The following is a 22,777-nucleotide window of genomic DNA, read 5'->3' as shown; positions in this document are numbered from 1 at the left end:
TGACAAACTGAAGAAGCTGCTGATAAATGCTGGAAACACTGATGATGAGAGCACTACTATTCTACAGGAGATAGTAGGAAAATGTGAGATTTGTCTTAAGTACAGCAAGCCTAAGCCCAAGCCTGCTGTTGGTCTGCCCATGGCCTCCCGATACAATGAGACTGTGGCAGTAGATTTACATGAGCTAGAACCGAATGTGTGGTACCTGCACATTATCGATCACTTCACACGCTTCAGTGCGGGTGGCATTGTGACCTCAAAGAAACCAAGTGTGATAGTGAAATGCTTTGGACATTCCTGGATCAGTGTCCATGGTCCACTGGAGCGTCTCTTCAGCGACAATGGCGGCGAGTTCAACAATGAGGAAATAAGAGACATGGCAGAGAACTTCAACATCGAGATAAAGACGACTGCTGGCTATAGTCCATGGAGCAATGGCTTGCTGGAACGCCATAACCAAAAGCTCACAGAGATAATACTGAAGGTAAAACTTGACAACGGAGTTGACTGGAAAACTGCACTGAATTGGGCACTCATGGCAAAAAACACAATGCAGAATGTACATGGCTTCAGCCCACATCAGCTGGTGTTTGGACAGAATCCGAACCTTCCCTCTGTGTTAGTGGATCAGCCACCTGCTTTGGAGGGAACTACTATGAGTGCATGGGTGGGACAGCACATAACAGCATTACATGCAGTAAGGAAAGCTTTCACAGAGGCAGAGTGTTAAGAGAGAATCAGAAGAGCTCTACGAAAGCAACTTCGTCCAACAGATGAGAAGTATGAAACTGGGGACAAGCTGTTCTACAAAAGGACAGACTGTGTTGAGTGGAAAGGTCCTGGAGTCGTGATAGGACAAGATGGGGTGGTGATCTTTGTACGCCATGGTGGGACCTATGTCAGGGTTCATCATTCTAGGTTGCAGAAGGTTGAGAAGAGTGAAGTAGGTGCTAGTGAGGGTCTAGAGCACTCTGGGGAGAATGTTACTGAGGGCAATATGAATGTACCTGTTACTGATAGTGATGTGGATGTTGATAACAATGACAGTGGGAACATACCTGGTACTGATTGTGACATAAATGTTGATATGAACAATGACGGTGAGGCTGGGGGTGTTACAGACAATGATACAGATGTCACTGAGGGTAACAATCATAAGGATAATCAACAGACAGGCATAAGGGTAGGAGCCTCCCTAGGGCTGAAAACAGGTCAAACAATCAGCTTTGTGGATAATGTAACAGATGCGTCTCACAGAGCTAAAGTGATGGGACGAGCAGGAAAGGCTACAGGAAATAACAGAAACTGGATGAGTGAGTCCTGCCCGAGCAGCCAAGAAGTGGGAGAACTTAATATAAGGTTTGGATTTAGATATTTTAAGGACTGAATTCATTATTTATACATCTTTCAGGCAAAAATGAAAATTTATGACATAACAGAAGGGAAAAACCTAATTCTATAGACTAACATATTGCTCAAATAGAAGCTTAATGTTAAGCCTTATTGTTATCAATTTTTTACTTTGTCTTAATTTCCATATTATCTCAAACATTTAAAACCAAATCCAAATGTTATATTAAGGGCATTCATATCTTGGATGATGATAGCTACCAATGTTTAATATTTTGATCAATCAAATAAAATTGGAGGAAATGTATATTACGTGCCCACATGTACGCTCCCACTGGGCTGGGAACAAATCCTGCCACAGCTTTCAATCCTATATCTATCCTACTCTGTCTTCCTCTCAAGCTTCTCATGGCCAAAATAAAGGTTGAAAAAAGACGAGCATACGATCCACTCCTTTAAAAAAACAGTTCATACGTTACAAACTAGCTTCAATATGGTTGTAAGCACTGTATATCCTTTTTTGACAAATTAATGATCAGGTCTGTATGGGTATCCCCCCCAAATTTCTCTCTCATCCTCCTGCAGTATCATGACCCCTGCATCTGTGAAGCAACTTCTGTTATTGGAATCAGAGTTGCTGTCAGATGGGTCAGTGAATTTCCCACATCAATGATGTCCCACTCCTCTTTATTCTCATCTTTGTTATTCCTCTCACTGTTACCTTCATGGCCACTGCCAGCATTAATGTTCTCTACTTCCAGGGACTCTTCCAGGTTCTCAGCTGATAGCGCTGTGAAGGATTAGGAGAAAGAGTAAAAAAAAGACAGTCTTTGTTTCCCACACCTCAATGGATGACAAGGAACGTTTATCATCTTAAGTATTTTCTAGAAAATCTAAGCACTGGACAGAAACAAGAGTTGGACCTTACATCCTCCCAGTCTTCTGTTTAACTGGAACTTTTACATAGCTCCTGCTGAAAAATTCAGTACACTATGTATAGCTGATCCAGTTTGCAGCGCTAACATGGTGCTGCTTTTCATTCTACACAATCTGCCCTATAAAGCTGTGTATTTGCCATTTACAAGTAAAATAATTCAAATTATTCTTCCTCTAGGAGAAGGGAATGTATTTGTAAACATTACCTGTTTCGCTGTCTGAACAATAGGCCTCAGGTTCATAATCCTCTTTGTGAATGTCCACTCTCTCTATAAGATTGAGTTTGGCAAAGTGTGAAGCTGCATGAGTGTTCTTCTCACCATGTATAACTCTGCCTGTAAATACAGTCAAAAAGAGAAGACATTCGAGAATTGTGTCAAGCTAGTGCAATAGGATAGACTGGTCAGCCAAAACATTAAAAACATTTGTATGCGGGTGGCATGGCGGTTTATTCCGTTGCCTACCAACATGGGGATCGCCTGTTCGAATCCCCGTGTTACCTCCGGTTTGGTCGGGCATCCCTACAGACACAAATGGCAGTGTTTGCAGGTGAGAAGCCGGATGTGGGTATGTGTCCTGATCGTTGCAGTAGCACCTCCTCTGGTCGGTCGGGGCGCCTGTTCGGGAGGGAGGGGGAACTGGGGGGAATAGCGTGATCCTCCCATATGCTATGTCCCCCTGGCGAAACTCCTCACTGTCAGGTGAAAAGAAGCACCTGGCGACTCCACATATATCAGAGGAAGCATTTGGTAGTCTGCAGCCCTCCCTGGCTCAGCAGAGGGTGGGAGCAGCAACCGGGATGGCTCGGAAGAGCGGGGTAACTGGCCAAGTACAATTGGGGAGGGAAAAAAAACACCATATATATATATATATATATATATATATATATATATATATATATATATATATAGCAAGTGCATGGAAAGAGTTTAAGCATCTAAAAAAAAAGAAAAAAGAAACACCTGCTTAATATTGTGTTGGTCCCCCTCATGCTGCCAAAACAGCTCCTTCTCATCGAGGCATAGACTCCAAAAGACCTCTGAAGGTGTCTTTGGTATCCGACACCAAGATGATAGCAGCAGATCCTTTAAGTCCTGTAAGTTGCAAGGTGGGGCCTCCATGGATCGGACTTCGTTTTTCTAGCACATCCTAAAGATCCTTGATCAGATTGAGATCTGGGGAATTTGGAGGTCAAGGCAACACCTTGAACTAATTTGTCATGTTCCTCAAACCATTCCTGAACAACTTTTGCAGTGTGGCAGGGTGCATTATCTTGCTGAAAAGAGGTCACTGCCATCATGGAATACCATTGTCACGAAGGGGCGTGCTTGGCCTGCAGCATTGTTTAGGAAGGTGTATGTGTCAAAGTAATAGCCACATAAATGCCAGGACCCAAGGTTTCCCAGCAGAACATTGCTCAGAACATCACACTCCTTCCACCAGCTTGCCTTCTTCCCATAGTGCATCCTGGTGCCATCTCCTTCCCAGGTAAATGATGCACATGCGCCCGACCATCCACATGATGCAAAAGAAAACACTATTCATCCGACCAGGCCACCTTCTTCCATTGCTCCATGATCCAGTTGTGACAGTCATGTGTCCATTGTAGCCGCTTTCGGCAGCGGACAGCAGTCATCATGGGCACTCTGACCAGTCTGTGGCTACGCAACCCCATACACAGCAAGCTACGATGCATTGTGTGTTCTGACACCTGTCTTTCATAGCCAGCATGAACTTTTTTCAGCAATTTGAGCTACAGTAGCTCTTCTTAGCCTTTGTGCCCCACGTGCTTCATTGAACCTTGGGCACCCATGACCCTGTTGCCGGTTGACCTCCCTCAGACCACTTTTAATAGGTACTGACCCCTGCATACCGGGAACACCCCACAACACCTGTCTTTTTGCAGATGCGCTATCCATCACAATTTGGCCCTCGTCAAAGTCACTCAAAGCCTTACGCTTACCCATTTTTCCTGCTTCCAACACATCAACTTCCAAGAAATGACTGTTCACTTGCTGCCTAATATATCCCACCCCTTGACAGGTGCCATTATAATGAGATAACAAATGTTAATCACTTTACCTGTCAGTGGTTCTAATGTTTTGGCTGAATGGTTTATTTGCTCCTAGCACACTAGCAATCTGCTTAAGTCTATCTACATTTGTAATGACATTTGGAGGAATCTTTTTTTTTTTCCAGTGTAACCCAAGTTAAGGTAATCTGCAGTGCAGTCTTGAGAGGGCTCTTTGCCACAAGTAATCACAAGTTCCAATTCTAAAACCCACTTTAAATTGAAGCTTAAGTATCATGCTGGAAAATGGGATCAAAATTTTGTAGTCTTCTTTGCCTCCAGATGAAGATTAGAGCACTGCAATATATCAGTCATGTACCTTTGGGGCATGTCTTACCACTGTAGGTGCAAACGAAGGTGCCCTTGGCCACATCGTCTAGACATCGAATACCCCAGTCTCTGCCAGGAGCCATAAAGACTTGCAGCCGCAACTGAATGCCATGCTGTACCACCCGGTTGGAGCACATGCGAGGATTACAGCTACACTGAGCATTGCACTCATACAACCTGAAAAGGGATGATGGGAGGACAACATGACAGATCATCAGGTGACTTGTTGCCAAACTGCAGGCTGCACTACAAACAATGCAGTAATTCAGACCAGTTTAATTTTTTTTTAAGATTATGTAACTCATGGCAGAGTGAGAAGATTCAGCCTGCTGCATTCTACACTAGCTGAGCACACAAACAAAAATGTAGACGATGAAAATATCCTCAGCATATCCTGAGCAGAGTTCGACTTTTTTGAACCAAGTAATGGATTTTTCCCCTCTCATTTTTGTAGGAGACAACAGCAGTGCACTTAAAGCAACACAAGTGCACTGCTTACTTAATTCAGTAAATTAGATGATTCAAATGTCAAGAGACCAAGAAAAGGCTTGACACAGAGGAGATGCTTAGCCTCAAGTAGTTGTTTTAGATAAAATCACATTCTTTCCTATTATTAAAGCCACTTTACTTGACATTGTGTTCTTACAATGAATTTGTCCTCTGCATTTAACCCATGCTATTGTATAGCAGCAGTGGACAGCTGCAGCACCCGGGGACCAACTCCAGTTCTTCTTTCCATTGCCTTGGTCAGGGGCACAGGTAGGAGTATTAACCCTAAAATGCATGTCTTTATGATGGTGGGAGGAAACCAGAGCACCCGGAGGAAACTCACGCAAACACGAGGAGAACGTGCAAACTCCACACAGAAAGGACCTGGGACAGCCTGGGGTTCGAACCCAGGACCTTCTTGCTGTGAGGTAACAGCACTAACAACTGGGCCAATGTGCCCCCCCATTATAACTATATTTCTGAATACAACTTGTTTTTTTATAGTGTTCATCTTCAACTAAACAGAAATATTATGAATATTTAACATACATGAAATAAAAGTAATGAAAGGCTCACCCAGTAATAATACGATCATTCAGTCTCTTGTGATTGTAGCTTGCATTGGTATGCACTGGTCCCCCATGGCTCAGGGAAGTAGCCTGAATAGTCAGTTGACGACATGAGCAGGCCACACTTTGTTGAAGATGGATAGAAATAGGTCATGTTAATACTTTAGCGCCTGTTAAAACATTGCATCAGATATGCTAGTTATTTTAATGCCATTTTAAAGTCTGATTCCTAAGATTTAATTAGATCATATCAGGGCATGTCCACAATTGACCAACAAATTACTGATGTGTCTGTTGTGGCTGGATTTATTTGAACTGAGTCTGCATCATTTATGCCCTTCATCCTCAACATAATTTTATGACTTCTACAGTACATGCATCATAGTTGGTTGCATCCAGACTACAGAATTTTAATAACAATGCAACATCTGGTCTTTGCTGGATCTGAAGGCAATGTTGGAAAAATCATTTCCCTATGCATCCAAACATGTTTTGTAACAAAATCAGGCATGTCTTGATGATACACTGAAACAACAAATGAAGTTGACCAACAAATAGTGACCTCTGTTTGGTTCAGAACAAAACTGTTCTCAAATCATGTGCACCTGTCTCTGCAGCCATCAGTACAGTCACAGCCTGGCATGAAGTCAAGGCTGTTGTTGATAGAGATGTCGCCTCTAACCACAAGGTCACTGCTGTAGGCCACCTTAGGGGGCCGGATGTTGTTGTGTTCATTGATGCAAGACACCTGCTGGTTCTCCTTGCCCTCAGCCAGGTCTGGAATGTAGATCTTAGGCGGAAGGGTCTCAAAAGTGGTACTGGTAAATACATGGGGGTCTAGGCAGAACATCTCCTGGGAGAGGAAGTCGCAGTGTGTCTGGTATAGATAGTCTTGCACTGCTGCAATGCTGGAGAGGTTCAGGCCGCATGGACTGCAGTAGTACAAATGGGATGACACTTTGGACTGATGAAGCAGGGAGAGTAGGCATATGAAAGAGGAAGATTGGAGGGAGGGGAAACCACAGTCACTTAAAGGACAAGAGAATTTCAGAGCACATTTTTTCCTTATTCAGTGTAAATCTATAATTTAGAGAAAAGACAGTCACTTCAGTTTGCTCCAAAAAAAAAAAAACCAACCAAAGTACAGCATTACTTAGGCCTAATGTGTCAAATGAAAACACAGACAATTTACCTTGCTTTTATTATGTTTAGGGGCTAACATGCGCCGAAACCCATACAGCTGAGGAATGAGTAGTGGGTTGCGCCCACGATGCTGTTTCATGTCCCAGTAAGGCCTGATGCGGTCCAGGCATGCAGTACAACATTCATGTGGGGTATAGGTGACCACATCAGGAGTTGGGATGGTGACCTTCCATTCACTGGCATTCCTGACACAAAAAGAATGTTTGATATATAGAATTTAAAATTCAAGGTCATGAATAGATAAGGATAACGGGAAAAAGCTCTGCTTTTTGCCTATAGAGCAACTAGCATCTATGATAGATGTAGTATTGGCATAGCAAGATAATATAGTATGTGACAGAATAAATTAATTTTCTAATACTGCAATATCAGCACTCTGAAAGAGTCACAAAAAACTACCAAGAAAACATTCCATTAATACAAAAGAAACTTCTAAATTCAGCTCCATGTTCTACTATGGGAAACTGTCTACAAAATGGTTAATTTCACTAACGTGGAGTCAACTGCCTGTTCAGTTTTGCTGGTTGAAGCGTTTTTTGCTAAAGCATGAGTTGACGTGGCGCCATCTTGAGATTTACTGGTGTGGGTGGTCAGTAGAGTTGACTCTGACAGAATGGGAGAAAAACAACAGCAATTCAGAACTGATACATACAACGATATGATTAAAGTCTCACGCATATTTCTTTTTAGCGTGACATAAACAAGAAATGGTTTTCCAGTTTTTTCAAGTTTTTGAATGACACCAAATCTGATTCAGACCCATCACTTAATGTGACCTACCATGTCAGAAGTTACAAAAAACAAAACAAAACACAATGTAAAAACAAGAGTAACTGTTGTCAGTGTTGTGTTGACATACCTGGTGTGGGGTTCAAGACTGGATAGTCTTTACCTTCGTCTTTTTGAACCAGCTTCATATGTTCTTTCATATTGACCAAGTGTTGCAGTCGTATGGAGCCTCGGTAGATCCACTCCTCATGTTGGTCATCCTGAATAGGACCCATAATTTTTTACCTTACACCAATAAATCAAAAAACAATATGAAAGAAAAAAGGTATCAAAAAGCTACAAGTGAAATTGGATTACTGCAAACATAATGCAGGCTATTTGGAGATACTACACACCTGAAAAACAACATGAACCAAGTTGCAGTCAATCTGTTTCACATCACATTTCTTCTGGACTCCTTCAAACTCTGCGCTGATTTCATCTCCAACCCTGTACTCGACCAAGGGCGGGTACGGCCAGACAGTCAGATAGTCCTGAATGAAATGACTGTGGTTGCAGTCTGGAATATCATCCCAAACATTCTTCACTGCCACAGAATGAGAGACAACGGAGGAGGTTTGGCTCATTTATTGGCTGACATGCCCTACTTAGCTCGCTAGCAAAAACTGTACCAAGGCTGCCTCTGCAGTTTTTCCTATTCCTGCCCTGCTTGAATGTAAGTATGTAAATTTGTGTGATACATTGTTATGGGATTATTATGTAGAGGAGTGTTCTTCTTCAGTGCTGAAGACCCATGAGGAAGAACAAGATTGAAAATATGCTACAAATGAACATTTGATTTTCAGTCTTACATGGTCTGCAAACCAGGTGAAGAGAAGGCAAGCCAAGATAGCACGGGGTGTGGTCATCGAGGAAGACCAGGAACCTGAAACATAAAAACGTATAAATAGATGTTTAAAAAGCTACTTAAGACTGTAAAAGTACTGTTACAGGAACAATCCATCAAATGGTTTTCATCGGGGAAGATTTGACGCAATAATTTTGTAAAAAGTTCACTGTGTAAAGAAAACATAATTTAAGCTCTAAAAATGTTCATAGATGGGGCTGGAGTCACAAGCTCTAGAGGTATGCACTCTCACAACCCTACCTCATGCGGTTCCTTCTGCTGGGAAGCTCTCCAAGCACACCAGAGTAGAAAGAGGTAGACTGGTTGGTCTGTTTGCACTTGGCCACCACACGAGCACCAACATACAGCCGTTCCAGGGACGGGATACGATCAAACGCCATGTGATGTCCAGAGACCAGGCTGGTCCCATCCTCTCTGAAATCAACCTTGTACTTCAACTCACCATCTTCTGCAAAGAATGCAAGGCCAAGAATGAAGCCAGACTAGGAGGGTAGAGCCATGCACCATCATGGACGGCAGCAAGCACTCAAAAGCACTGGCTTCATTTTGTTTGAAACGGGCCGCCACAGTGCAACACTGGTATCAAACTTACTTCGTGCAAGGGAAGATGCACTACTAACTTGACAAAACACCTTCACCAGCATAGTATACAAATCAATGTGTACTGTGTTTGACGTGTTGCACCAGTCTCCCTCCACCTCACATGCCTCGTCCTCCTCAGTCAACCCTCAGCCAACAGCCAGCACTTCGCCGCAGTTGGGTTAGCGAAAATTAAATAACATCTGTCTTACTCTTAACAGCGAGACAGCAAACTAGCTATACTTGATCGACTTGCTAAAAACTGCCCAAATTGTTCAAATACTGTTATCTATTTTTTGCAAATGAATGTTCACAATGTTCCTACTTCTTTCTTGTCAACACCCACATGGGCTGCAACTCCCTAAAATGTAAATTAATCGGGTTTTTTTTAGACTGTTGCCGTGTTCTCATTTCGGCGGGTTCCGGTGTTAGTTACAATACAGTGAATGAAAAAAGAATGAAAGGATTATTATTGAATCATATCATTTAATAAGCAACCAAACTAAACTGTATGAAGTTAATTTACAGGTTCCATAAACTATATGAAGTCAATTCTGAATATGACTTGTGTAAAGATTTTTAAAAATGTTTTTCTTTTCTATGAAGTGACCTGTTTTGACCCTGCTCCTCAAAGAATCGGATTTGAGAATTGTTAAATTCGGAATTGATAAGCAGAATCGTTGAAATCCAAATGATACCAAACCCTACCTATGAATGGGATTCTACACACTGAGTTTATGTAATGAGAGAATTTATCCAGATGTTAACTGCCAACATCCCAATGCTTTCCCTGTTCCTGCCCCAGCTGTACTCCTCACTGGCCTAAATGGAGAACTCAGGATGAGGTCGCACTGGTTAACGGCAGCTTCTCTCTAGTTGAGACAAGGTTAGTGTGGTTGCTGAAACAGGTATTTAAGAGTGGCAAACAGATTTTCAAGAACAGATTTTCAAAAAAAAAATTTCAATAGCGTTGAAATCCACTTGTGTAACAAAGTTTGTAACTATTTTCACTGAAACTAGAACTGATACTAGAACTTCTCAAGGAATATTTTATAATTTACTGATCTGAGTGTCCTTTCAGTGGTAGACTTACAGTTTGTATATTATTAACTGTCGCACTCTTAAAACTCAGTGTCTGAATTAGACTGAAAAAAAAATTAAATTAATTAATGTAACCATTCTGTATTCAAGCCAATGTGTACCACTAACAGTAGCCTTGTTTGCTACACATGATAAGCAATATCAGCTCATTAAGGAAAGCAAAACATGTTAACGTTTTTAGTGTAGCTTGAAGGATAATTTATGAAAGTCTCCCCTTTAGAAATTAATGCCCATCAAAACAATAAAAATTTCAAAATTACAATGTTTTCTTTAAACACAGTATGTTATGTCCCTCCCACTAAAAGAAATGTGTCATCAACTGCTTTTTGTTCCTTACCCTTTGTTGGGATCGCCACTATTTCTCCCTTTTGCCACTTGTTGGACATCCTCTTGGCCAGGACTGCCATGTTAACTGTGACCACCTCCTCTGACAGGCCGGGAGGGGGTCCTGTGGCTTGTTTGGTGGGGGCTTGGCAAACAGATGACACTACACCCCCGAAACCCATTGCTGTTACTGAGAAGACAGCAAAAAACAGTTATGATAATGCTGACAAACAAGAGGTATTGCAAAATTAAAATTGCTTGTGAAATGAAAGCCATGAATGGTTTTTTTTGTGTTTGAGAAGAGGATGCCTAGTTTCTTATTCCTGGGTATATATTAGTTTTTCAACAACTTTCAAAGTGTTCACATATCCTGAAAATTGCTCAACACAGGAGAAAATCCAATTTTGGCAAGAAAACGCCAACAAGCGCTGCCCGTTTGTTCTATAATAGCAGAAATGTGTGCACATGGAGTATTGTGGGGTTCGGGGTGGGGGTTGGGGAGTAGCTGTAGAAAAATGTAGGGATTAAATGAAAAAGATTACCTTTATTTGTCCTTTGCGTAGCATCACAAGTTTCTTTCACTGGTAATTCAGTTTTGATTTCTTTCTTTAACTGGGTGGCTATAGCATCAGTATTTACATTTTGTTGAGATTTGATTGTGTTATCTGCAACACTCACTTTCGGTTTTTTTAATTTGTTCTCAAAGTTTGAGTAATCTGAAACATTAGATTTATTTTTTGGTTCCCAGAAATTATCAGAATCACAGCTGCTCAAGTCGTCGTCTTCTTCTTCTTCTTCTTCTTCTTCTTCTTCTTCTTCTTCTTCTTCTTCGCTGCTGTACTGTCCAGGCGTCAGTGAACGAAGAGCATTCCGAATCTCATCCTCAGAAAGTCTGGTCAACTTAACCACCGCACGCCTCTTTATAGCAGGAGAACTAGAAGCCTCATCCCTCGGCAGTGTTTCACCTTTATCTGAATCCTGAGTGTTAATGATCTGGGTGCACATTGGGCGGAGGGTAGGGCTGTCAGGGATCAGAGAGCTGGGCGCATCAGTCTCGGAGGAAATATCCTCACATGGGGATTGAGGCATATCATCTACAAAGGAAACATAGGCCAAACTGCATCTTACAATCAGCCAAAATACAAATGTGACATTCACAATGTTATCATTTATCTTTTTTTTTTATAAATTTATTTCTGATTTTTCCCCTTTTTTCTCCCAATTTAGTGGCCAATCGATCCCTATTTTAATTCAAACACCCACCCTCATACTGCCTGCGTTCGCCAACTGCATCTCTCCGGCCGGCAGTCTCGAAGGAGACCGCCTCCCCACTTTTGTGACAAGGCGACTCCAAGCCGAACCACTGTTCCTCCGACACACACAGAGACGCATTCACGTGACGAACACAAGCCGACTCCGCCCCCCTCCCGAAGACAGCGTTGCCAATGATCGCTGCTTCATGGAGTCCGGCCATAGTCGGATCTGACGAGACCGGGGCGCGAACCCCAGTCCCCAGTGGGCAACTGCATCGACGCAAAGCCGATGCTTAGACCGCTACACCACCGCGGACCCCCATGTTATCATTTATCTTAATTGGTTGAAAGGGGTCACGCACAATGATCTATCCATATGTTTGTCCCACATCTTAATGATCAGCTACTTACCACAGTCCATGACCGCGCTGTCATTATCATCATCAGTATTAACAGCAGCAGGGTTTGGACTGCCTGCTTTTTCATCATCAGAATCCTCATCTTTGTACTCCCACCCGAGCAGACTGTACAGCTTCTTTGTGACAGCTTCACATTCTGCTACTGACCTGCAAGACATCGCCAATTGAATCATCAAGCATATTAATATAGGAGCAAATATGGAGGGGAAAATGCTGCACTCCAACAAGATAGATCACGTTTAAAGCTACAACACTGAAGATTCCGGTTTCTTTTTAACTGGCTGACACCTAATGTGATACTGATAATTGTATTCGTGTTTGACCACTCCATCTCAGAGAGCCATTCAAAATGAAACAGTCACCAGTGCTGATGGTGACTGTTTCAGCAACTTTCTCAACACCAAACAAAAAAAACATGGTTGAACTTTAGTTTTTGATGTCTTCTGTGAGCTTGGTCTACCACATCCGCTTGTAAATCATGACTCATGACAACTTTGATTCTTATTCAAACTCGCTACTGTCAGCCTTACTCTACTCTAGTTGACTGCTATTGTGAGAAGGTGAAATGCTATGTGCTGTGTAATTTTTCCCAGGAAAGTCCTATCTGACAGTAACGATTACAATAACTGACAACAAAACCATCCATGATTTAAATATTTACATACTAGCTATTGTCTTAAATATGCCAGTGAAAGAAAGTATCTAAAATGAAATTTTGTTTCCATGTAAATCTTCAGGATTGTAGCTTTAATTAAAAAAGCCAACACTCAAATGTTTATTTTAATCTAAACATCATAAAACATGTAGGGTAAATTTCATGTAGCTCCCTTTCCCCTCTTCCTTTCTATAGAAACAGAAGCACTGTCAGTGTGCCAAGTCATCTACCAACCAATGTCCAGATGGTTTCTTTTAGACATAAAACTGAGCGTTCAATTTTGTGTACCTAACTAGAACAGTCATATTTGTTTGATTAGACTACTTTGAAGCAAGAGGAAGTTAACGTCTGTCTGGCTTCCATGAGATATTTGAAACAAAGCCTGGGTAGGATGCTTACTTGCAGAGTTTCAGCAAGGCAGCCACCCGTTTTTCCCTCTTCTCCAGCAGTGACTGCAGCTGGCTTCTCTTCTGATCAGCCAGGTTCAACAGCTTGCTCTTCTCCACCCACTCACTGATCCACATCTGGAGCTCATCGTTTGTCATTTCCATTTCATCCCCATCATCGCTGTCCACAATTGCTGTAACACATCAGGCTCATTCATATATATACAGTATATACAATATATAAATCATCACAAATATAACCTCTTGCACTGTTACTCTGTAACCATCTACTGACTCCTGCTCTACTTGCATCATGTAAGTAACATATCAACTATACTAGTATCAACAGTAGCAGTAGTGGCACATATTGCTTCCTTGTACCTCTGCTCTTCACTTACATAATCAAAATTTGAACTATGCGTATGAAGCAATGACAAAGTTGAACAATAAAAATCATAATAATACAAAGTTTTAGCTATGAGTGATACTGCTAGGAGTAGACGAAAATGGCCCTATCAAATTTAGACCTTTTGTGCATCTAGGTGTAGGTAAGCATTGAGTGGGCTTTTATACATAAGCAGACAGTGTGCATTTGCCATAACGCTACCTGACTATTGCAATGTTAGGAGCAATTGGAAGAGATGAAAGTGTCCTTATCGGCACTGCTACACCATTTCACACTCCACTTAATATGAGATTTGTGCCATATTTCAGACACGTATATGTAGGCGCTGCACCAAATGTCTACAATCAAGACAAAGGCTGTATGTTAGTGAACTTGCATCATCACACCTAGCTTACCGATGTGGGGTTTTTTTGTGCCACTTCAAAAGCAGTATTAGTTCATTAGCCTAATGTTTTCTCCCTTAAAGTTGAAGTAGTCTGTTCTCAGCTCCTTCAGTGAATGCAGACATTTGGTGTAGTGTTTCATAATAGGTCAAGTCAATTGTGGATTTCGACGCCTGCTTCTGCATCAAGGGTATTATAGTTAACTAAGACTGAACTAAAAACCAGGTGTGAAAAGATGTTTTAGTTAACTGAAATAAAATAAAAACTAGACTTTAGAAAAAAAACTGAAACGATTATTGTGTACTTACAAAACTTAAATAAATACAAATATACAGAAAATATCTTTAGTTTTAGTCTTTGTGAATTTGTCAACACAACAAGCATGAAGAGGCATTGGTACACGTTTGTTGAGACTGAGATGTCTACATGACTGTGAGTCAATTGCCTTCACAAAGTGTTGTGTTTGTATTGTAATACCTATTCTGAACTTCTTAAATCTTGCCCCTGAAAAATACCCCAATATTATATAAAAAAAAAAATTAAAAAATTAAATACTGAAACTAATAAAAACTAAACTTTAAAAAAACAAAACAAATAAAACAAGCAAACCCACTCTGGAAACTTAACTCAAACTAAACTGAATTGAAAGCAAAGATTAATATATAAAATGAAAATAAAATCTAATGAAAAATACAAAACTATAATAACTCTGACCTGCATCAGGCGTCACAGTTACAGTATAGACTCAATCACAGTGTCGTCGCATTAATAACAGTCACTTCTGGCTAGACAACTGGCGGTTGATTTGAATTGCGGCGATATGTGAAATCAGCAAACTTGTTTATTTCTGTTGTCATTTTCAGCTGTACCATTTGAAGATATATAGTTACATAGCGGTCCAACCTATCTGGCGTTTCTGCTGTGCTTATTTTATATATTGTGTTGTTTTGCTAGTGTCTTTGATAAACCAAATCCACATCTCACCGCCAGTCGGACTAACTGCTAGTTTTGGGTAGCTGTCATTTTCTTTAGTCTGTCAACAGGTAAATTAGGTCTCCAACCTAATGTGAAAGTGTCATTAATGAGATATGAAAGCAGCAAACATGCATTTTAGATTAATGAGATGTATACACTTTGAAATATCATGAAAAAAAAACATTCAAAATGTTGCTGCCAGATGTTGAATCAATCGTCATTTCATTTGACAACGCATGAAAAAACATCATGAAAAAAAGAAAACATTCAAAATGTTGCTGCCAGATGTTGAATCAGTTTTATCAATTACAAATCAGTGTCATTTCATTCGACAATGCATGAAAGGCTTTAAGTAAAAATGAAAGATTCAACTCAGGAGAGAGGAAATAGGAGCATCCAACTTTAATGGAAGGAATCTGTCTTTCTGTCTGTCCTTCGCTTTTCTCGACAACCGTTCATCCAAACGACTTCGCACTTGGCAGGTGTATATTGATGAGGACCGAGGGAAGTGCAGTGTCGAGTGTAAAGCTGTTTGAGTTGAGCGAATTGTCGAGAAAATCGAAGGACGGACACACATGTAGTATATACAGACTGACACACATGTATATACAGACCGACAAATTCTTCCCACGGCGACCAGACGAACAAAGCCACTGCAATTGCGAACCACGTTGTGGTTGGAGGGGGGGATTTACATCTAAACGGACACTGCTTTGAACATACTTGCTCTTTGCAGATGGAAATCTGAAAAACCTGAAACCCTTCTCCACTCTATCGTGAGGACAGTAACGGCATATTATATGTATGCTATAGAAGTAGAAGAGAGGAGGTCGTTTTATCCTGATTAAGGTTTGATCAGACTATTTCTCTTGGGAAAAGTAAATTCATAAGTATATGTGCACTGTAATATAGGCTTGGGCGGTATACCGAAAATACCGTATACCGGGGTATTAAATTGACACCGCGGTATGATTTCCCCATACGGCTTGTGCTCTGTTATAACAGGTGTCTGAAATTGAGATTTGACTAGAAATGTAAAGCGCTTTGAGTGGCTGTTGCAGCTAGAAAAGCGCTTTATAAAATGCAACTTGATTGATTTATTGATTGATTGATACCGTCATACCGCCACGCCCAGTTTTTCATTTAAGCAAGTGTGCTCATTCCACTGGCGCATCTCTGCGATGTTTGGATCAGCGAAAGTGTAATAGAGCAGCCTACCGATGTTCCCGCCCCCCACCAAATGCTTAATCAATTTAGCAAAGTCTGCCATTTATTCACATAATACTGGTTTATCCGGTTTCAAATGTTCAATTGGTACAAAATCAACGGATGAATTATGATAAATTCGTAAGACCATGAACTGTTTTTTTTATGGGAGTAAGTTTCACTTGAACATTGGGGGGGGGGACACATTTAGCGAGGGGGGTCCGGGGGTCCTCCCCCTGGAAATTTTGAGCATCACACATTTAATTTCCTGCATTCTGGTGAATTTGTATGCACCAATTTGCTCTTTTTCTACATCAATTTATCGTGGAAATGTCTTATTTATGTAAAAGAAAAACAATTTTCAGATAGGCTAGCCTATAGTGACACAAAAAGGAAAATAATGAAGTAGAATGATGAAGTAGTTTAAGCTAACATAAACGTCTAGGGGCTACTGTTAGCAAGTGCGTGAGGGGGTCTGAACTGATAACCCCAAACACAAGTTGTAAACTAGATAAGGCTATAATTCATCCAGAAATACGTAAGAAAATCTAACTCAGAAACCCCAAAGGTAGGAAAGGGTGGTGTACTGGGCTAGACAAGCAAGCTGGCTAGCTACGTTACTTACACTTGGTAACACGATCATTCATGCTCCGGTCTCCTGGTTGTCAGGAGCAACTGCAAGACAGCAACGAGGTCGGCAATCCCAGTGGCAAGGTTAAAATGGTATGGTCCAAGCATAGGGGTGTATGAAATCGTTGGAAAACAAGTATGAATGACATTTGAAGTAGTTCGACTGTCTGTGTTGTTATTTTACCTTTTTTGGCGAGAGAGTTAACATTATCATTCATGATATATTTTGGGGGGGGGGCCAAATTCACCTCTTCTAAATATTGAGGGGGACATGTCCCCCCTGAGCCCCCCATAAATTACGCCTGATGTAGTCAGGAAACAATGACTCTCGCACACGCGCACTTAGACCCGCCGCGGCGGAGCTCTCCGCTTAGCTACAGGGGCCAGTGGTGGACGGAGAGGAGGATCGGAGAGGAGAGGGGGATCCGTTAATTTGGTGGAGAGCTGTTTTCCTTTGTTATTATATCAATAATAAATTAACTTTTGGTTGGTAAGATAAAGTGTTTTAACGCAGTGCTGCCACCGTGCGGTAACACGTGTTCGCAGAACGCAAACGCTCTTTATGACCTTATTTATATATCTTATTATTAATACGGTATACCCCATACCGCGGTATATTTTAAGGTCGGTATGACGGTGTGAAAATATGGATACCGCCCAAGCGTACTGTAATATAAGTGAAAATGCGCAACATGTAATAATGCACTGTGACAAATATAATGAAAGGGTAAGGTTGCAACAAAAGGTGAGAGAGAATGGACAAGGATGGGATTTGGAAGGGATATTAGGAACAAATGGAGATTTTTTTTAGACTGATGTAAACTAGATCCTGTTCTACACCCTCCTGTACTCCCTAGTGGTATGCACCAAAAAGTTAGTATTGCAATCTGAAAAAAAAAAAAAACCGCAAAGAAGAACAAACACTCTTGGCCTATACAAATAAAACTGCCTTGACTCTTATCATTACCCAGCACCCCCATACAAAACAAGACTTCATTTTCTCTTTAGATATCCGTTCTTCGCTCGATTGCTGCGCGCCGTTGAATTGTACTATTGTGAAAGCGTACTCTACCCGGAAATTATTGTAAACAAACATTGTGAATGACTCTATAATAATAATAATAATAGATAAACAATACTGGTAGAAACGGATACACATGAAGGGATTGCAATGAAATAAAATAATATCGGAAAAACTTAACTCCTTCAATGAGAACTTTCATGGGGCTGGGGAGTCTACAACTGACCTTGGCGTGGGAATAGTCAGAGGCAGGATACCAGGGGGTGTGGCTATTCTATGGAATAAGAAGCTTGACTCATTGATAAATGTGGTTAGGCTTGGTGTTGACTGGTGCACTGCAATACAGTTTACTCACAATGACAGGGAATTCTTTATCCTAAATGTGTATACACCTTATGAATGCCAGCAGAATGAGGATGAATATTTAAATAGGCTTGCACTCATCAATTCCTTTATTCAAGCTAATACTTCTTCCAGTGTGTATGTCATTGGGGATCTGAATGCTGATATCTCAGACAGGAATTTGTTATTTGCTAATCACATGGTTCAGTTCTGTCAAGATAATAATCTTATATTGTCAAGCAAAGTCTTGTTGCCTACAAATACTTTTACATACATAAGTGAGGCCTGGCACACTACGTCATGGCTGGACCACTGTATTTGCACTGCTGATGCACATGCCTCGTTGGGGAGTATGGGTATTATGTATGGGGCAGCAGCAAAGACTGATCACATACCTCTTGCTATGGCTATAAATGCTGAACATCTGCCTGTGCTGTCTAGTAATGGAGATAGTGATAATGCAGAAAGGTTGGACTGGTCAGCTCTTACAAAAGAGAACATCTTAGCCTATCATGCCCGTACAGATGAAACCTTGGGTAATATACATCTGCTTAGAGATGCAGTTATGTGCAGAGACATTAATTGTAAGGATATGAGGCATAGGAGAGAGCTCTGCTGCATGTATGATGATATTGTTAGTGCTCTGTATGAAGGTAGTAAACCCTACTACAAGTATAAAAATAAGACACATAACATCAGGTCTGGTTGGAACAAGTATGTAGCTGGGTATCATGAAGCAGCACGTGAAGCCTTTAAATCCTGGGCTATGGCAGGCAAACCCAGACAAGGGCCTGAGCTTGAACACAAGAAGCTCATTAATGCAAGATACAAGTACACCATTCGCTTCATCTGTAAAAATTAGCAAGCCATGAGGGCAGATTCCATGGCTAAGAAGCTGCTAAGAAATAATCCTGCTAATTTTTGGAAAGAAGTAAGCGCTCTCAACAACTATAAAACATCTCTACCATGCACTGTTGATGGTATCTCCGGTACAGACAATATTGCTGAGTTATGGCGACAGCATTATAGTACCTTATTCAATTGTGTCCACAGTGATCTGTATAAGGTGGGCAATATTGAGAGTGATGATTCAATGGTGATCATGTCACACGAGGTGTACCAAGCTATAAACAAGCTGTCTGGTAACAAGGCAAGTGGCTTAGATCACATTACTGCTGAACACCTTAAATATGCCATGGTCCATGGCTTGTTACCAGACTCAATGTTGTCTGTACTGTTAGTGCCAGTCATTAAGGACAAAGCTGGTAAAGTATGCAGCCTAGAGAACTACAGGCCTATAGCACTAGCCAGCATACTGTCAAAAGTCCTAGAAAGAATACTGCTGGATAGAGTGCATGAATTTATCAACTCCACAGATAACCAGTTTGGTTTTAAAGCTAGACATGGCACTGACTTATGTATATATGCCTTAAAGGAAATTGTAAACAAATACAGAGGCCAAAACTCATCGGTTCTTATGTGTTTTATTGATGCTTCTAAAGCTTTTGATTGTGTTAATCATAGAAAATTGTTTGTTAAATTGAGTAAAAGAGGGGTCCCTAAATACATTGTGAGAATTCTGGCTTATTGGTATGCCCACCAGACTATGCAAGTGAAATGGGGTAATAGTGTTTCAGCCCCATTTGGGGTTAGCAATGGTGTCAGACAAGGGGGAATTCTGTCTCCGGCTCTCTATAATTTATATATTGATGATTTGTCCAAGCAGCTGAAAGCCTGTAACACTGGGTGCATGACTGGCAATACCTTGGTGAACCATATTATGTATGCAGATGACCTTGTCATTCTTAGTCCCTGTAGCGCTGGTCTCCAGCAGCTCCTTGATATATGTTCTGTGTACGGTGTGCAGCATGATATCAAATACAATGCTAGTAAGAGTGTTGTCATGATCTGCAGAACCAAAGAGGTCAATCATCTAAAATTTCCTGATTTTAAATTGTGTGATAATAATCTTGTGGTATGTAATAAGGTGAAATATCTTGGGCACTATATTACTGAACAAATGACAGACGATGATGATATTTATAGGCAATGCCGCATGATGTATGCACAAGCAAACACTGTCACGCAAGTTTGGTATGTGTTCAGTTTGTGTGAAGATATCTCTGTTCAGAGCATATTGTACAAAACTCTATACTGCCCCCTGTGGTCAAACTATAAAAACGCAAGCTTACAGAGGCTTCGAGTGGCTTATAATGATGCCATGAGAATACTGCTAAAAAAGACCTAGATGGTGTCGTGCAAGTGAAATGTTTGTGGCTGCAGGAGTCAGTACCTTTCAGGCTCTTCTAAGAAATCTTATGTATACATTTATTTGCCGGCTTAATGACTCTGATAATGTCCTCATCAACAGTTTGACTAATATAAGATTCAGTGCCACACGCTACCAATCCCGGCTGTGGGACCACTGGTATAGCTGCCTTTTTTTTTAACACACTGACTTGTTCCATTTATATGTAATTTTATTGTGTTTACTCTGTGTATTGTCTAGGGATTGTCTTTTACCTATTTGTCTTTGTCTGTTATGGACCCCGAGTCTGCAATAAAGTTTTGCATTGAATTGAAAGCCATAGTAATAATGGGTTATCGGCGAGAATGTCAATATCATGCTTCCTTATTTTGAACTCATTCAGCATATTTACAAAGATTGCAATACAGTTACCTCCTTTTTTAGTTTTCTCCTTATCGTCACCATCACCCTTTGCCATTAATCCATAACAGCGATTCGGGGGGCGACAGTTCACTCCCAGGCCGGCTAGTATCTTTGCCCTATTGCTGCTGGTGAGTCTCTTCAGGTTCCCAAGCAGCTCAGGGCGGTTCCTCTTGAAGTTAGGGTTGTGAAAGTGATGGGAGCCGTCTGTAGTGACCACCTTCCTAAAACCGTACAGGTTCAGCTGACGGATGAAGCTTCTAAAGTTGGTGGTTTTGAAGAGATCCCTGGTGTCTGAGGTGCTCCGACGGGGGGACAGGAAGTGTTTCTCAAATAGCTGTTGTTCTATGATGAGCCCCTCGCCGCTGTAGTCCCAGCGGATGGCTCGGCTGGACGGGTTGGTCACCAGCCGCCACAGTTTGGCAGGAAATTTAGTGGCGTTGGTGGCAGAGGACAGGTAAGTTTCATCCACATTCATAATGCTATCCGAAAAAGAAAGCAAAACATACCAATGCAAAAAAAAAAGAAGGCTTGCTCCTGTATTTCCACTGCAAAATGTTTGCGTTAGCCTCGTTTCAGATGCGGTTAGCCATGGGCTACTTAATATTACCGTTAACTGCCTGTACAATCAGCGAGGCTAATCTTCAGTGGCTCAATGGGAAAGTCTACAGCGTCGGCTAGCAAAAGTAAAATCCGTTGCTTTGATACCTCAACGTGGGTAAATCAATACACTTGGGCCCTATTATAACACCTGTGTTCCACTGCTAACAGACAACTTCGCAGCTAACAAGTAGCGTGCAGGGAGGTTATTTCCCCCCCCCTCCCGCACTCCAGGAAGACGCTCCCCTACTCTGCCTCTGATTGGCTAACCCTAAACCCGCCTTAACCAACCTAACAACTGAGGCAACGACTACTAACCAATCAGATGCAGAATAGGGCGGGTCTTCATGAAATGTGGGTAGGAACAAATAAAGCTGCTGCCAATCGCTGTTTTGAGTGACCTGCGTGGTGCGTTGCAACGACGTCACTACACTAAAAAACACGTCAGTGGCCTGTAAAAAAAAAGAAGTCTGAACGTGTTGGGACGTCGAGCGAAGCAATAGCTTATATTGCTTTACTTGGATTTAATTGCAGTTTCAATAACCCCCCTTTTTATATCTTGTGTGACGAACCGTTGCAGACCTACACCATAACACATCAAATCGCAGCATGAAAGATTATTTTATTTTATCAACCAGTGATTTATTCACTGTTATTTCGGTAATAATCCGTCGTAGAACAGTCCTCTTATGCAAAGATAGAAATGGTGGATTTGGTTTACTTGACGAAGTTTACTTGAAGTTTTCTCCTGTATCGTAGAATAACGGCACATTTTCTTGTCCTCGTTTTCTGGCTTTCTGTGTATTGTGGTCTTAGTTGACTTTCAGGAACAAGGTTTTTGAGAATTTAGCTCATATCCAGTGGTGTAATGGTAGTTGCAGATGTGGATATTGTACTAAGGAGAAGACTAGAATGTGACACCATCCAAATATTCTGTATACTCAGTGGTAATAATGCTGATAGTTGGGTATACATTGTTCGTCCACAGACAGAACAACAGCATTTTTTTCTCCTTCTTCCCTTTGAAGGGCCCCCAATTCAAAAACACTTAAGATTCAACCAAACTTCATTGTTTTATGACATCGGTGACAATTTGATTCACTGATTGCAGTAGTTTCATGAGACACATCCATATGCATTGTCACAATGAAGTGAGGGGCACTCCCTGTGCTGGATTTATCAAATCCACGAGTCAACCCATTTGCCATATTCTAAATTATAAACAAAGGGGCGTTATGAGGCTCC

General features: G+C 41.2%; 1 protein-coding gene across 1 annotated transcript in view; it reads right to left on the bottom strand.

Annotated features, from left to right (window-relative positions):
- LOC130128396 (histone-lysine N-methyltransferase SETDB1-A-like) overlaps nt 1–20,990 on the bottom strand; it is a 34,941-nt gene extending 13,951 nt beyond the window's left edge. The window contains exons 1-16 of the mRNA XM_056298013.1: nt 20,945–20,990; nt 13,315–13,495; nt 12,253–12,407; nt 11,131–11,682; nt 10,602–10,778; nt 8,825–9,032; nt 8,529–8,602; nt 8,073–8,263; nt 7,808–7,937; nt 7,442–7,553; nt 6,938–7,133; nt 6,351–6,709; nt 5,753–5,869; nt 4,695–4,864; nt 2,493–2,621; nt 2,072–2,140 (exon numbers count right to left, since the gene is read on the bottom strand). Coding sequence (XP_056153988.1) covers nt 2,072–2,140; nt 2,493–2,621; nt 4,695–4,864; nt 5,753–5,869; nt 6,351–6,709; nt 6,938–7,133; nt 7,442–7,553; nt 7,808–7,937; nt 8,073–8,263; nt 8,529–8,602; nt 8,825–9,032; nt 10,602–10,778; nt 11,131–11,682; nt 12,253–12,407; nt 13,315–13,495; nt 20,945–20,990 — 2,866 coding nt within the window. The remainder of the gene's footprint in view (nt 1–2,071; nt 2,141–2,492; nt 2,622–4,694; nt 4,865–5,752; nt 5,870–6,350; nt 6,710–6,937; nt 7,134–7,441; nt 7,554–7,807; nt 7,938–8,072; nt 8,264–8,528; nt 8,603–8,824; nt 9,033–10,601; nt 10,779–11,130; nt 11,683–12,252; nt 12,408–13,314; nt 13,496–20,944) is intronic.
- Nucleotides 20,991–22,777: the final 1,787 nt, after the last annotated feature.

Source organism: Lampris incognitus, chromosome 18 (genome assembly GCF_029633865.1).
Source record: "Lampris incognitus isolate fLamInc1 chromosome 18, fLamInc1.hap2, whole genome shotgun sequence".
Classification (NCBI taxonomy): Eukaryota; Metazoa; Chordata; class Actinopteri; order Lampriformes; family Lampridae; genus Lampris; species Lampris incognitus.
Note: the sequence above shows the minus strand (reverse complement) of the source record. Positions and strands in the feature narration are given on the sequence as shown.